The sequence below is a fragment of the Sarcophilus harrisii genome, chromosome 3, assembly GCF_902635505.1.
Source record: "Sarcophilus harrisii chromosome 3, mSarHar1.11, whole genome shotgun sequence".
Taxonomy (NCBI): domain Eukaryota; kingdom Metazoa; phylum Chordata; class Mammalia; order Dasyuromorphia; family Dasyuridae; genus Sarcophilus; species Sarcophilus harrisii.
The window spans coordinates 369847681-369864526 of NC_045428.1; the positions used below are offsets into that span (position 1 = coordinate 369847681).

The 16846-nt window shown below is 33.5% G+C and overlaps 1 protein-coding gene across 12 annotated transcripts in view; it reads left to right on the top strand.

Annotated features, from left to right (window-relative positions):
- Positions 1 to 16846, top strand: part of ANKRD44 (ankyrin repeat domain 44) — a 344653-nt gene that overhangs the window by 320995 nt on the left and 6812 nt on the right. For all 12 annotated transcript variants that reach the window (XM_031960264.1, XM_031960265.1, XM_031960267.1 and 9 more), the window contains 9 exons: positions 831 to 918; positions 1961 to 2078; positions 3083 to 3299; positions 6539 to 6626; positions 8093 to 8176; positions 8557 to 8702; positions 11494 to 11576; positions 13368 to 13450; positions 15277 to 15368. In XM_031960264.1, coding sequence (XP_031816124.1) covers positions 831 to 918; positions 1961 to 2078; positions 3083 to 3299; positions 6539 to 6626; positions 8093 to 8176; positions 8557 to 8702; positions 11494 to 11576; positions 13368 to 13450; positions 15277 to 15368 — 999 coding nt within the window. The remainder of the gene's footprint in view (positions 1 to 830; positions 919 to 1960; positions 2079 to 3082; positions 3300 to 6538; positions 6627 to 8092; positions 8177 to 8556; positions 8703 to 11493; positions 11577 to 13367; positions 13451 to 15276; positions 15369 to 16846) is intronic.

Genomic DNA, 16846 nt, shown 5'->3' on the forward strand with positions numbered 1-16846 from the left:
CAGGGGCATAAGGCATGGTCTCTGCAATCTTCTCTCTCACAATCTCCCTGGACTTACAGGTGCACCCTATTCAATTTGATTGATCCTTGGCATATCATACTCTTGTAAAGTGCATTTCTATCTGATTTGATCATCAGATTAAATAAATTATTTAATGTCTGACAAAACAAGAGAAATGAAGTGTAGTCTAATTTGGGTCTCCTCTTTTTGATCAGGCACCTGGGAACAATAAAAACGGTATTTGTATTAAGTCTAGTCATCCAAGTAGTGGAATAATGAATGAATGGGGTACAATTGGGGGAAAATATACTCTTTCCCAGAAGACACATCAGAAGAGAGTCAGGGAAAACTTGTTCAAATCCAGCAACCCAATAAAAATGGTACACTCATAAGAATCCCAGTCAACCTGGGGCATAAAGAAAAATGAGTTAATATAGTATGTGCTAAGAAACAGTCTTGGTAGGTTGAATTAAGAAGACACACAGGTTGGGAACTGTTGAGAAAGGGTCTGCCTTTGGAAATGTTGAAATAACTTTCATAAAAGAGGAAGGGTATTGTGTATATGTTGTGGAGGGGCATCATTGTGTAATAATAGAGTGCTGGGCTTAGAGTCCTAAAGACCCAGATTGACTTCTTCCCTCAGATACTTTCTAGTTGTGTATAAGTCAATTAACCTTTCTGTCAGTGTGCTGATCTATAAAGGTAATAATACTGCCTCCCTCTCTTCCAAGATTTGTCGTCAGGATCAACTAGATTAAGCAAGGGGTTGTTGCTGTTTTTAGCAATAATATTGTTCTCCTAAAAGAATCTTCATTTTAACTTTTTTTCAGTCATTAATGGTCACACACTGTGCTTACGACTGTTACTAGAAATTGCAGACAACCCAGAAATTGTCGATGTGACAGATGCCAAAGGACAGTAAGTGACATCATACTCTCTCTCCATAGTTTGTGACATATTGGTGATAACAGTCATTATTGATGGTTGCTAAAGGGAGTCCTAGGATGAAGACTGGTGTATCATCCTAGGTTTGGGTTGAGAAACACACATACTTGGAAGGACATAGGTGAGAGGGAGAAGACTGCCTCTGTGCTGCTGCTTTCCCCCTGTTTTGCATTCTTCTTATCTCTCCAAACTTCTATTAATCCATTCTTAGAATCATTAAACAAAAATCTAACATGGATATTATCCCTGGCATTTATATGATGCTTTTTTTTTTTTCAAAATGCCTTCCATCTACTATTATAGTTATTTTCTTTCTCTCATTGCAATATTCTTCCAATTATTCTTCCTCTTGTGTGGAAGGAAGATATTTTTATGCCTGTTTTACAGATGGAAAAACTGCACTATAAAGAGTGACTTATAATTAGTGGTGGAACTTAAGATTCTGGCTTCAGACACTTAATCTGCCTCCCAATCAATTGCTCTCTGTTAAGTTACACTACTTTCTAGTATCAATCAGGACTTCTTCCAAAACAATTCCAAACATACCATTTTTTCTAAAGTTGTCTTAGGAAAGAAATGTAAACCTTTCTTCTTTATCCCCTAGGTATATCCATATCTTTATAATTATTTGACTTTCTATGACTCCAACACACACTTTTCAGGCATAATAGTTGAACAAGATACAGTTTATATCAGTCTTGCCATGCTGTACAATTAATGTGTCCTTAATAAATCTGAACTGGTTCTGAAGATGATGAGACCATCATGTATCTTTTGGCACAGATCAAATTAATATAACATCCTTTTACTGGTTTCTTTATCTCTTCATTTTTCCTTCTTGCTTTAAAATATCTGTCCTTTTTGCTCGAGACAAGCAACCTCTGTCTTTATAGCATTTGGCACAATTGTGGAGATGTAGAAAATGTTAAGAGGGGGCAAAAGCAGTCTTCCCTCAGGAAAATGATTAATGGTTTTGATCTATTTATTAATATCTTAATTTGTTCCTCTTTTCTAGAACCCCACTGATGCTGGCTGTTGCCTATGGACATATTGATGCTGTTTCTTTGTTACTTGAAAAAGAAGCAAATGTAGATGCTGTTGACCTCATGGGATGCACAGCTTTACACAGAGGGGTGACTGAATTCTTATTGAGCTTTACACAAATATTTTGACTATTTTCTAAATGAATATTTAGTGTATAAAATTCTAAATGACATGCTAACCTAATAGCCCAAAGGAAATTTTTTCTTCTAGAGATGAAAATATTGAGTTATGTTTAGATTAATTCAACAAACCTTTGTTAAGTGAATACTGTTTAGCAAAGTAATATGACAGGCCAGCAGCTTGTAGTTTTGTCTTTCTTCAAGAGGGAAGTAAGGCAGATGGGTGAGATTTAGCTTTTGATAGTCTATAATATATTATAGCAATCTTTACTCTTTAGACCATTAAACTCTATTCAGATATGACATACAAATATCCTATCTAGTCTAGTTTCCAGTACAGTGCTAATACAAATAGAGACATTTATTTGCCCAACTTTCCCCTACCCCCTTTTCCACACTAAATCTAAGGGGAGAAATAGTCTGGAACCTCAAAATCCTTCATATTTCAGGAAAATATATAGGACTGGAAGTCCTATAAGAAGTCATCTAATTCAATCTTTTCATTTTACAAATAAGAAAATAGAGGCCTTGAGAGATAAGGTGATTTATCCAAGTCACACAGTATTAAGTGGTTGAGCCCATGGGATTCAGCCACAGGTCTTCCAACTCCAAATCCTGCCCTGAACATCCTGATAGATAAAGAATGCTTTCGGTCAAGGAGATACCCCCAACTGAATACTTAAGGCAGTGACTTTCCTGAATGCCTCTATTATGACTTTCCAATTACAAATCATGCTTTACTTCTGCCCATTCCTCTTCTCTAACTTATTGTAGAAAATGCTTTCCCTAGACCTAGATAAGTAGATATGAATGTGCTCACCCTATAAGCCCAATTATTCTTTCTCGAGAGCACTAACACTAATGGATTCTTGGATTTCCCACCTCATATTCTTGCCACCATTTTAACTGTCTGCTCCCAAAGCTCTCTATCGTTTTTAAAACCTGTTTGCTTTTATTTAATCTTTATGCATTAGATCATGACCGGACATGAGGAATGTGTCCAAATGCTTTTGGAACAGGAAGTCTCCATTCTGTGTAGGGATTTCCGAGGAAGGACCCCCCTGCACTTTGCGGCAGCTCGTGGCCACGCCACTTGGCTGAGTGAGTTATTGCAGATGGCACTTTCAGAGGAAGACTGCTGTTTCAAAGATAACCAAGGTTACACTCCATTGCACTGGGCTTGTTACAATGGTAAGTTTTTCATCTGTGTCCAGAGGGCACAGCGTTGTTGGTGATTCTAGGAGTTTTACATATTGGGACCATTGTGATGTGAAAAATATTCTAGTAACATGAAACTACAATTTTAAAACTATGCAATGTGCTGATTTAAGTAAGGTTCTCCAGGTCAGCTAAGTTGAAAAGCTAAAAGAAGTAGAAATTGGACTAGCAAGGAGAGGAGTGAGAGGTTTAGCTTGCAAGTCTTGAGACGACCTATCTCCCTTCCTAGATCATGAAGCTGTTTTCTTTCCATCACTTCTTCATTGCTTCAGTGGTCCTTAATTTCATTGGTCTGGGTCCTTGACTGATATCAATGGCAATGCCTACATATTTTGGTCATAGGTCTTCATGAATTCCTATAGGCAAAATAATTCATTATCTTGTGGTCAATGTTCCAGAGATGCCTTCTTTCAAACTTAATAGAGAGTTGCTCAACTCTCTATCTTAGTTTTCTGATTTGTAAAACAAGGATAATAATAGCTCCTACATCGTAGGGTTGTCATAAGGATCAAATGAAATATTTGCAAAATTATTTGCAAACCTTAAAATGCCTTGTGTATGTTAATTCTTTTTCTTCTTCATCATTCTTGAAAATAGATTGTTTCTGGATGTGTACCTAAAGCTTTTCCAGTTCATTAAGTCCTCTGATAAATTATATCCATACCACAAAGAGGCTTCAGAGAGAATTTTAGTAGAGATTCATCACTTATTCTTGGGAAAAAATATCATCAATTTATTTCTTTTATCCATGTCATTTTTTAAGAACAGAGAAATTATAGTTTTTAACTAATTATTAAAATTATCTTAGAAGTGCTTTGAGGTCCAAGCTAGATCAGTTAGAATCAGAGTTAGAATTTGGACTGATACTAATTTTATACTAATGTGAATCTTAGGAAGGACCTGCACTGATCTGTGTGTATTTGGCGTTTCCCTTTAATTCTAAATCAATCCTATTCCATATAAGTTAACCCCTGTAACCAGGAAATTCATTTAATATCCAGAAGCTACTGTGGTTTAGCTATGACATGTATCATGTATTTGTTATTTATTATGTTTTAAAATTATAATTATTTTATTATTATTCATCATTATCATTTATAGTTATTATTAGTATTAGGTATAAAACAGTGAGTAAATTACTTGTGGTAGTCTGCCTGCTTTCCCTGTAGGACCCAGGCAGATTTTTTAGGGGGAGGTCCAGAGAAGTAATCTCAAAGTCTGAAAGATGTTATGGTAAGAATATGCATGTTTGAGAGAGTATATATAGTAGTCTATATTCAGAAGACAAAAATGAAAGATAGAATCTCAGATTTGGAAGACATGTCACATTTATCTAAATAAAATCATTACCTGAATTAACATAATAACATCCCCAAAAAGTGGTCATCACTGCTTAAACATTTCCATCCACCTATTACCTCCAAAAGCCTCCTCTTTCTTTCTTTCTCTTTTTTTTTAATTTGAGGGGAGCTAGGTATTACTACACCTAGAACATTGGACCTGGATTCAGAAAGATCCAAGTTCAATATCTGCCTCTGACACTTACTAGCTATGTGACCCTGGGCAAGTTACTTCTGTGTGTCTCAATTTCCCCATTTGTAAAACTGGGATAATAATTGCACTTACCTCTCAGGGCTATTGTGAAAGTGAAATTAGATAATATTTATGAAGTGCTTTGAAAATCTTAGAGTGTTATATAAATTTTAGCTTTATTATTACTTCAACTCATTAGGAAATTCCTCCTTATATTGCGACAAAATTTTTCTCTGATTTCTTTTTAATTTTGTTTTTTACTCTGAATTTAAATATTCAAAAAAGAGCATTTCCATATGCACAGCAAAATGCAAAAGAGGCTTCTTTATAAAATACTGAATCTCCATTTTTCATACATTTATTTTTCAAAAATACCATGCTTGTTTTGTTTCCTTCTAAAGTTCCTTTTTAAACTCACTCTGTGCATTAAAAAAAAAAATCAGTGGCTCCTTTTAAAAAAAAAAATCATTATTATTAGCCTTCCACCTGCTGAATTCCCCAACATGAACTGAGTTAAAGGGGAGATAGGGGGGAAGGAACTCTTGCAACAAATAAACAAATCAAACAAAAGAAATCTACCTAATGGCTATATGCAAAAACTTATGTCTTTTCACCTTTTGAACAATATTTCTCTATTAGAAGGTTGGTATCATGCTTCATCACAGGTCCTCTAAAGCTTCATTATGGATTCTCTAACCATATAGATGGTCATGCTTTGATCAGTATTCTTAAGTCTTTCCACATGCTACCCAGGATTCTCTGAAATCACTTCTTTCATCATTTCTTTTCTTTTCTTTTTCTTTTTTGCTGAGACAATTGGGGTTAAGTGACTTGCCCAGGGTCACACAGCCAGGAAGTGTTAAGTGTCCGAGGTCAGATTGAATTTACATCCTCCTGACTTCAGGGCTGGTGCTCTATCCACTGCATCATCTATTTCTTTCACCATTTCTTAAGGCATACCAATCTTTTTTAAATCCGTGTACCACATGAGTCTCTCTGATTCCATACCCAGCACTCTTATTTACTGAGCCACCTAGCTCCCCCATCTATTGACTACTTTCCTACTACCTACAAACATGCTCATATCTCTCTCATTCCCAAAAAACCTTCACTTAATCTAAACCTGCTAGCTATTGTCTCACATTTTTCCTCTCTTCCTGGCTAAATTCCTTGAGAAGGATGATTACCACCATTCCTCTCACTCTCTTCTTAACTCTCTGCAGTCAGGATTATGATCTCCTCAATTGAAGAATGCTCCAAAGCGATCAATGCTTTCTCAATTTTGTGGAATTTAATGGTCTTTTCCTAATCCTCATTGTTCTTGACCTCGCTGTAGCTTTTGACAATGCTGACTTTTAAAGCACTTTAGCATCAATATAATCAAAGATTATAAAACTTAAAAGAATTTAATAAATAATAAATAAATTGATACGAAAATGAAGGAGATCAAAATATATAAACCTTGTTTTAATTTTGTTCTAAGAGTTTCAAAACACCTTTGATCAGAATTAATAACATTTTAATTTGGAAGAATTTATGTCATGGAGAATATATGCAGTCGATCCATAATAAGAATTATGAGTTAAATTCAATACTTAGCTTCTTGGGGGTTTGTTTTATTTTTAGGAGATATTTAACAATTCTGAACATTATAACTGAATTCATTTGATTCTTTGCAGGTAATGAAAACTGTATAGAGGTACTTTTGGAACAAAAATGTTTTCGCAAATTCAATGGTAATCCCTTCACCCCCTTGCACTGTGCTGTGTGAGTACAAATGTTAGGTGTTAATATAATTATTGTTTTGTTCTTTTAAAATATGTGGGGGAAATTGCCTTTTTGAAGTTAGGAGAAGAAGCCATCTTCAATATATTTTAAAATATATTTATATTTGTATATTTTATGGATAAAAACAAATAAGTTTATGTTGTTAGTATTCAGAACCAAATTTGCAAAAATCAAGAGGGCAATCTTTAATATTTCCTTTTTAAGTGGCAATTTAGAGGACATACCAAAAATCTTAGTGTAGTTTTAAACTATTAAAATGCAAAACTTTTTTGAGGCAATTCTAAGTCAACTCCTACATTTTATTTCTTCAATTAAAAATGTAAGCTTCTTGAAGACAAAAATTGTTACAACTTTGTGTTTGTAACCCAAGTGCCTACCACAGTTGCTTAATTAATGCTTGTTAACGTATTGACTGATTAAGTTACCCATCTGCATTTGTGGAGGGAGTTTCATCTGATTTAGAGCCAAAAGGAAATTTGGAGATCCATTTAGTCTAATCTCTTTATTTTATAGATGAGGAAACTGAGAGACAGGGAAGTTTACTTGATTTGTCTACCAGGCAAGTTTTGGCAGAGATGATATCTGAACATAGATCCTCTGTCTCCAGAGATAATATTTGAACAGGGGGTCTTTTGTCTCCAAATCTACCACTCTTTCCACTATTATATATATTCTCTATCACTCAACCCGACAAAAAGGCAAAACTGAAATTATGCACAAATGTTCTGAATTCTGCAGTAAATGGGGGAAACTTGCCAGGCATTCGAGGGGACAAAGCATATTTCAAATCAGCAGGTATTTATTAAGTACTTACAATTTACCAGGCACTCTTTTGAGTATATAAAAGCAAAAAATAAACAAACAACCTATCAATTTCTACTCTCAAAGAACCCAAGAGTCTAATGGGAGAGAGAACATGCAAACAATTATGTAAAAACAAGATATATACTTCCGAAGATTTTATCAGGCAATTTTTAGAGATCATATCAGTCAAAAGACATTAGCATAAGAGTATCAGGAAAGGCTTCATGGAACAGGGATTTTAACTGAGACACGAAAGAGAAACCAGGGAAGCAAGAAGATAAAAGTGAAGAAAAAGAATTTTAGTGAAAATGCCTAGGCTCAGGAGATGGATTGTCTTGTGAAAGGTGCCTCAAAGAAATCATTGTCACTAAATCACAGAGTATGGGGAAGGAAATAAGGTGAAAGAAGACTAGAAAGGTAGGAAGAGGGAACTTTATAGAAGGTTTTAAAAATCAAATGAGGATTTTAAAAACTTTTATTCTTGAGGCAATAAGGCCCCACTGGAGTTTGAATAAAGGAGTCATGTGATCAGACTTGAACCCATTTGATTCTTTATAAATAATGAAACTTTATAGAAGTACTTTTGAAACAAAAAATGCTTTCACCAATTTAAGGGTAATGATAAAATATTTCAATTTTAGAATTAATGACCACGAAAATTGTGCATCACTGCTTATTGGGGCCATAGATCCCAGCATTGTCCATTGTAAAGATGACAAAGGACGGTAAGTAGTTTTTCTCTGTGTTTTAATGAATTCTAGCCTTTATTTTCAGAGTATCAGAGTAGTTATTTAATCTAAATTCATGGCTTGACCAAACAAATTACATGATTTACTTTTCAAAACACTTGAATGGGTCTTAATCATCAAATTTAATCTTGCCTTTTCCTTAGTCTTATTTTAGTATCACATATCTGACAGAAAAGGAAGACAAAATTGATGATTAGATTATAGTTAAAGTTGACATTATTACTCTTATAAAATCTGTTTTAAATTCACAAGATAAAAGATAAAGGGTTCATATTACTCAGAAAAGATAAAAGTAACAGTCTATTAAGTTCAAGTGAGGATATATATATATATATTTTTTTTTTTTAAATCTGCAGAACCCCACTTCATGCTGCAGCTTTTGCTGATCACGTGGAATGCTTACAGCTTCTTTTAAGCCACAATGCACAAGTGAATGCTGCAGATAATTCAGGGAAAACACCACTCATGATGGCAGCTGAGAATGGACAAGCAGGTGCTGTGGGTATGTATTGGTTTGGCAGAGTTGGGTTTTTTTGGTTATTTTTTACTCTGTGAGAAAAAAATGAAAGAAATTAAATTGGAAAATTCAATTACATCCCATCGTATGTGATGCTATTGGTACAATTCTGGATAATTTTGATATTCTTAAAAAATACTATTTTGGTTTGGTTTTAGTTAACTTACAGAATAGCAGCTATGGTTACTTAGCAGGTTGGAACTCTTACCTATCACACATGCTGACAGGAAACATAGAAACTAGAAAAGATCTCAAAAGTCACTTAGTGCAATGTGCACTAATCAATAATCCTTCTTCATCAATAATCATCTTCATGGGCAACCAGCATTCAACTGAAGAGCTCTGATGAAGAGAAGTCCCCTACATTTTGGGCTAGCCATTTAATTTTTGGATAGATCTATTAGGAAGTGTTTATTTTTATTAAGTCTAAGCATGCCTCTTAGCAATTTGCAACTATAATTACCTTCTAGTTTTGCCTTCAAGGGCCAAGAACCTATTCCCTCTTCTATTTGACAATTCTTCAAATACTTGAGGACAAAAATCATTTCAGCCTTTGGAAGTAGGATGCTTCAGATGAAGCATTCCCAGTTCACTTATCTTAAAGTCTTTAAACATCCCAGCTTTCCTTTCCTGATGCTTTTTAATTTATTAATGTCCTTCTTAAAACTTACTGCCCATAACTGAACACAGTTTTCCAGATGTGTTCTGACCTGGATAGAAGACAGTAGGATTTCTAGCTCTGTAGTTTTAGATAGTATACCTCTCATAATGATCTCGAAAGTGTTTCAGGCGCCAATAAGTATTCCCTGAGCTTCATGCACAAAATCATTGTAGGTCTACTAGCTAGTAAAGCAATAAGTACCCAAACTTTTAATAATATGAATTCAGGCAATAAGACATATTTAATAACACATCTTTTTGGTCTTCTGGGAAGCCAAGAATGCATCAGAACTCATTGTCACCTGAAAGGAAGAATGAGTCCAGAGGAGTTTGACCAGTTAAGGCAATATAACTGCAACTCTTCTCTGCTTTAGTATATGTTAGTCCTAGGCCAGATGGAGACACTGGCCATCTCTATTTTCTCTTTGTTCTCCAGGTTGAGTTACATTGCCTTGAACTAGCTGACTCACAAAGGCCACTTAATTTCATTTACTTATAACTACCCTCTTAAATTTCTTGAGTGTTCATTGAATAATGGAAGTAGTTTGCTCTTTCTACAGTAAGATCATTACACATTATAAGAAAATATTTTATTGATAATTTGTTTTTGCACAGTTTATCAACAAGCACTTATTAAGTGGTCATTATGTGCCACATTATGCCAGGTACTATGAATTCAAAGAAAAAAAAAAGTCCTGCTCTCAAGGAGACTACATTCTATCAAGGGAGAAATATGTACATATGTAAGTTTATACAGAATAGGGGTCTAGATGTAATAAATATAAAATAAAGACAATAAAAATAAAAATCAATTAAAAATAAATATAAAACAAATACTTCTATGCTGGGAAGGCACTAACAGTTGAGGGCTCAGGAAAGATTTCACACAGAAAACCTTTAAGCTACATTTTGAAGAAATGAGGTATCTTGTGAGGCAGAAGTGAGGAGAGGTCATACATCAGACATGGGATACAACCAGCACAAAGACACCAAGAAGGACAATGGAATGTCATGTGTGAAAAACAGAATAAAGGTTAGTTTGGCTCAATGGTAGCATGCAAGAATTGAAATATAGTATATAATGAAGCTAGAAAAATAGGCTCAGATTAGATTGTGAAAGTGTTAAAATTCAAGTTGAGCTAATATTTTATCCTAGAGGCAATAGAGAGTCACTGAATTTAGTGAATATAGAAATAACATGGCCACATCTGAGCTTAAGGAAAATAACCATGGCAGCTGATTGATTTGGAGTGTGAAGAGAATCAGGAGACCAGGTAGTAAATCACTGAAATTGATGAGAGGTGAGGAAGGTCTAAGGGCATCTAGGTGAATAGAGTGCTAGGTCTAGTGTCAAGAAAAACTCATCATCCTGTGTTCAAATATGGCCTCAGACACTTACTTGCTATGTGATTCTGGGCAAGTTATTTAACACCCAAAGGTGGTCCACTGTGGCCAACAACACTTCCAGATGTGACCCAAAACTGATTGAAATATACTGAGAAATATTTAACAAAAGAAAAAATACAATAGAAAATAAATAGTACTATTAATTTGTGGTTTCCCAAAACAATCTGAGGCCCACAGAAATCCTTAGGTACAGTTTTGTGGCTCCTATTTCTATTTGAGTTTGATACCACTATATTTTAATAAATAAAACTCCTTAGTAACATTACGCTGAAAGAAACAATTAAGCTTTTTAACATTAATATCTGGCACCATTGGGTATAATAAATACCTTTTTTCCCCCCATCTAATATCCAGGATCTGATTATGAGCAAATACTATCTATCAGATGTTTGCATGAAAACTTGTTGTGAAGTATTACAGTGTTAGATATAGTTTTATAAACTCTAGTTCATAGTCTTATAAATAAGCAATCCAGTCATTAGATTATAATTTATTAATTTATTATATATAATAATATACATTATTATATATAATATAATAATAAAATAATGATTTATTAAATAATATTGTTGACATGACAATGTCATATAAGGACTATACATACACTTTATTCAAAGTATTGTTTTTATTAACTTCTTCAAATTGCATATGATTAGCCTTTGATGCCAATAATCCTGTTTGGGGTGTTGTTGTTTTTTTCTTGTTTTAGATCTTTTGGTGAACAGTGCCAAGGCTGATCTGACTATAAAGGATAAGGACTTGAACACACCCTTACATTTGGCTTGTAGTAAAGTATGTAAATTAATTCTAGAAATTGTGTTATTTCTATCTGTGTATCAGAATGCTCAGGGTATCCTTAGGTCAGGGTATCTATTTCAAAAATGCTGCCAGTTTTAAATGAATTTAAACTGGCTTTAAAGAAGGTTTTACAAGGGTCAATGTTGAAAAACTACCAAGCTATTAAAAAAAAAAAACTTCTCCCCCATATTGGGGAAAATCTTTAAAATAAATAAATAAATAAAATTGACTTTGAAATCCATGAAAAAGCACATAACTATGTCACACACCACTCATAGTCTAGAAGCTGATTGCCTTTCCAGCATTTCTAATTCATTGCCTCAGTTGTGTAGACACTGCTTTGGACGGAGAGTAGATGAAAACCTTGGTGTTATGATGCTTCTTCAGAATGCAAGTATTTCTACTTGGATTCATGGGCTTCACAAATAGCCTAAAACAATTCTACTCTGAAACAAATTAATAGAATACTAAAAATTTCTATGACTATTTCAAGAAATGTTCTTTTCCTCCCAATAAGGACCTTTCTTTTGCATTTTTTAATTTGTATCCTAAGAAGGGTGACAGACCTGAAATCTTGTAATACTGTGTCTGTCACAATCATCAAGTATTTATTTTGCATTTCTACCTTCAAGTTACTCTTTTAGATTCTATGGACAATGTTTTTTAAAAAAAGATATATTCTTACTGTAGATGTATAACTTAAATCAAATTGTTTGCTTTCTCAATGAAAGAGGTGGGGAGGCAAAAAGGGACAGAATTTGGAATCAAATTTTAAAAAGCTAACGTTAAAAATTGTTTTCACTTGGAATTGGAAAATTGAATATATATATATATATATATGTATATATGTTTCTAACTTCCCAAGGGTGGGGAATACAAAACCTTTGATTATAAAAAAAAATCATTAATTTACATCATAAACTAAATATTAGATGGCTAACAAGGACAATAAATACCCTCCTAGTTCTTTATGGTTTGATACAATCAGAGAAGGAAGACTCATGAAACAGGAAGAATTTATATACTAAAAATTTCCCTGAAAGAATTGTAGGTTAAATACTCTTGGGATGGCAAATGTCATTCACATTCAGAGAGAGAACTATGGAGACTGACTAAAGATCAAAGCATAGTATTTTTTTTTTTTTTACCCATTTTTGTTTGCTTGCTTGCTTTTTCTTTCTCATGTTTTTTTTCCCCTTTTGGTCTTATTTTTCTTTCATGACATGACAAATATGGGAATATGTTTAAAATGATTGTACATTGTATACATATTATATTGCTGTCTTAGGTGAGAATGAAGAAAGGGAGAGAGAAAATTTGGAATGGAAAATCTTATAAAATGAATATTGGAAAATTATCTTTACATGTATTTGTAAAAATAAAATACTATCAAGAATAAAAAGAATTATGAGTTGTTCTCATCTTTAATCATTATAACACCTCAATAATTTGAGCTTTCCCCTTCTTTGGTTATCCACATGATTAATGCTAAATGTTAGTTCAGAAATGTCTTTTTTCTTAGAATTCATTCTGCTATTACAGATGTCTAATCATTAAATCTTAATGGGCTTGAGTCTGACTCTTGAAACATGTACTATACCCATATCCAGGCAACTTTCTCTCATTTGATTTCTACTCCAGTGTCCTTCTTAGGTTTTTCAAGACTGAAATTCAGTTTAAAATTTAAAATTTAAATTTGAAGTCTTAAGTAAACTATCTCCTCTTTTAAGGTTATTTCCCACCTGATATTTTTGACAATTTTTATATATTTATTTTCTTTATTAGGGTCATGAAAAATGTGCCTTGTTAATACTTGACAAGATACAAGAACAGAGCCTTATTAATGCAACAAATAAGACATTGCAGACGTAAGTAACAGCTGCTGTGAGTACATGGAATTCAACTGAAAGTTAGTAAGACCTGCATGTGAAGCACAAAGAGTATTTACTCTTTAAATATATACCTGAATTTAAATTTTGTCTCTGATCCTTACTAGTCTTATCAGAAAAGAGAAGTCAGATCTCTTGGAGACTATTTCCTCATCTGTAAATGAGGATAATAAAAATTTTGTTATATATCTTCAAAGAATTTCCTCTCTGAAATATATATATGAAATAAGAATTTCTTATAGCCGATTTAATGCTATATATATTCATTTTGGCATATGGAACATAATGTGGGCATGAAATGATTTATGGCAAATAGAAGAGGAGAAGATGATAAGATGACTTTTATTTAAAGTCAGTTGGTCAGATCAATGGCACATGGATAGGACATGCAGAGCAATGCAGTAATCAGACAATAGGTCACCCATATTATTGTCTACCTCACAAGGTTGTTGTGTAGATCAAATGAAATAAAAGATGTAAAACACTTTGCAAATTCTTCAGGGGGGAATCTCAAGTATTGTTATCATCTTTGGCAGCTGTAAAATTTAGTCTCACTTACAATATTTTAGAAGGAGTTCTACTTCAAATTTAGTAACACTGAGTTCTCTGTAGAAATTCTGTGGAGTTATTTTTAATACACTTTGGTTGGGAAAACTCCTTGCATAACTGTATTATCATAGATTTGTTCAATTAAAGCTGGAAGGGACCTTGGGAATCATTTAATCCAACTCTCTCAAAAACAGAATTTCAAGGTGAAGACTTTTTTGCTATAATCATTAGTTTTAGAAACATTGTTAGAGTGTGTGCAAAGACCATTTCTTACATCTTTCTTCAAGTATCATGAATTCTCTTTTAATCAACTGTAGATTATTTAAAATAAATTCCTACAATGAAAATGGATGGAATAGATTTCAGGTGGAGATATGATCTTGGAAAATCTCCTTTACAAGAAAATTAAGGAAACTCTTGTCTGTGACCAAAGGAAGAAGTCTGGATCACATTATTGAATGTATTAAATATTGGGCTTCCATGTATCTTATATGATATTTTCATCCTAATAAATGTCATGTTATTTGAGCTACATTATAAATAATACTCTAATGTACTGATTCAAAGAATAGAACATATAGAAATAATATAATACGCACTTGATATAAAGGGAATAGAATGAATGGAAAGGCCATGACATTCTGGGAAAAAAAAAAAAACATAATAGACTTGGGTTTAAGTATTGGCTCTGCCACTAACTCCTTGTATGACTTTGAGCTAGTTACTAGATTTCTCATTGCCTTAGTCCCATGATCTTCAAAATGGAGATAACATTTGTATTATTGTTTATTCAAAGGATTTTGTTAAGGATTATATATACATTTATATGTAAAATGCTACAAAAAAGTCAACTATTACTGTTAAATAGTTGCTAACTTATAAGAACCTAATGATTATAGCAAAAAAGTCTTCACCTTGAAATTCTGTTTTTTATGTTTTTAAATTTTTTTTTACACAATTACAAAAGAAAAAACAAAAGCCCTAAAATCTTGATTATTTTTCCTTTTTTCTATTAGAGGATCTAGACATAAATTGGAAGAATAGATTGATCATTATTTTCTGTAATAATTTATACCAACAAACAAAAGAAACCCCCCAAAATAGAACTTAATTCAGTATTATGGGTTGTTTGATAAAGGTTTTCAGGTATTCTTTGCCCTTCACATCTTGTGCAGAGGTCATACTTTTATCTTGAAAGTAATTTTTCAAAGTAGATTTTAAAAGTCATTCTTGAAGCTAAATATTTTGTTTTGCAGACCTCTCCATATTGCTGCAAAGAATGGCTTGAAGATGGTGGTAGAAGAGCTGCTAGCCAAGGGAGCATGTGTCCTTGCTGTAGATGAAAATGGTAAGAGGAAACAATCTTTACTTTCTTGCTCTATCCTTTTGTATACTTGTGAAAGCCAGAAAAACATAAGATAGATAGGAGCTGGTTAAAAAAGTCAAAAGACTGGACTCTTTGGAAGCTCATTGTGTGTAAGGAATCAGGCAAGGAGATCTTGCCCTGTCTGTAAACCACTTACTAAAACTCTGCCTTGCTAGAGTTTTCCATCTTGCATGCACTGTCAGCCATTCTTCTAACTCCTCAGGGTAGTAGTTATAATGTTTCAGGCTCATTCAAAGCCTCCAAATTTGGCACGATAAGTTCCAACTGCACACCCTGAAGAGTTAAGGGTGATATACATCATTAGTGCATGTGTGAGGGCCCAACTACTTGGATGTCTGCTTGATTGTGTCCAGATCATTCTGAGATCAACCTTGGTATTTCCAATTGTCAGACTAAAAGGGAGGTGCTATTCAAAAGATTTTTTGTTATGAAAGTTTTAGGAATAAATGTAAGAATTGAGAGGCAGTATGGCATAGTGGATAGAATTTTTAACTCAGAGTCAGAAAAATCCAAGTTTAAATCCTGCCTCTGATACTTTCTATCTATGTTTTCCTGGGCAAGTTACTTATCTATTCATCTGTAAAATGAGAGAATTAAGCTAGATGACTTCCAAGGGTCTCTCTAATTCTAAGTTTATAATCCTATGATTTTATGACCTTTTGAAAATGAACATTTACTGATCTATAGAAAACTCCTTTTAAAAATATTTTCTTGGATCAACTAGATGGCATACTGATCCTAGAGTCAGGAGGATCTGAGTTCAAATCCAGCTGCAGACACTTACTAGTTGTGGGACCCTGGGCAAGTCATAAAAAATTCTCTTAGAAGGATGATCAGCATGCTATATTAGAGACAGATGTAGATTTGGAAATAGAGTGAACTATGAGAACTTAGACAAATCACTTTAATATTTTTGTGTCTCAGTTCTCTCAACTGTAAATTGTAAATTGATTAGACAGACCTCCAATATATAACCCTCTTAGTTCTAAATATATATTTCTATGGTTTAAATCCTATAGGAAAGTTCTCTTTCTGCTTAAATTATGAAAGACGTGACATAGAGGGTGGAAAGCTGATTTTAAAGTGAAAAAAAAAGTCTTTGGAGGTATAGCTTACCCCAGAAAGTGAGAACTGCAGGTTACAGGTGAATTTCTGATCTTTGTTAAAGTAGAGAATTCCCTACACCCATAAAACATTAGCTTTGGATCACAGGAATACTTTGTTTAGAGTTGGAAGGAAACTGTCAAGTCATAGTATGCCCCCATCATTCTATGCAAAAGGAAAGAAATTTGGAGCAATTAAGTGACTGGTCCAAGATCACAATATGATATAATTATAAGCTTTATATTATATTTAACTATATGTAATAATATAATAATTAAAGGCAGAAATGATATTCAAATGGAGGTCCTTTGACTTCAAGTGGCAGTATTCTTTCC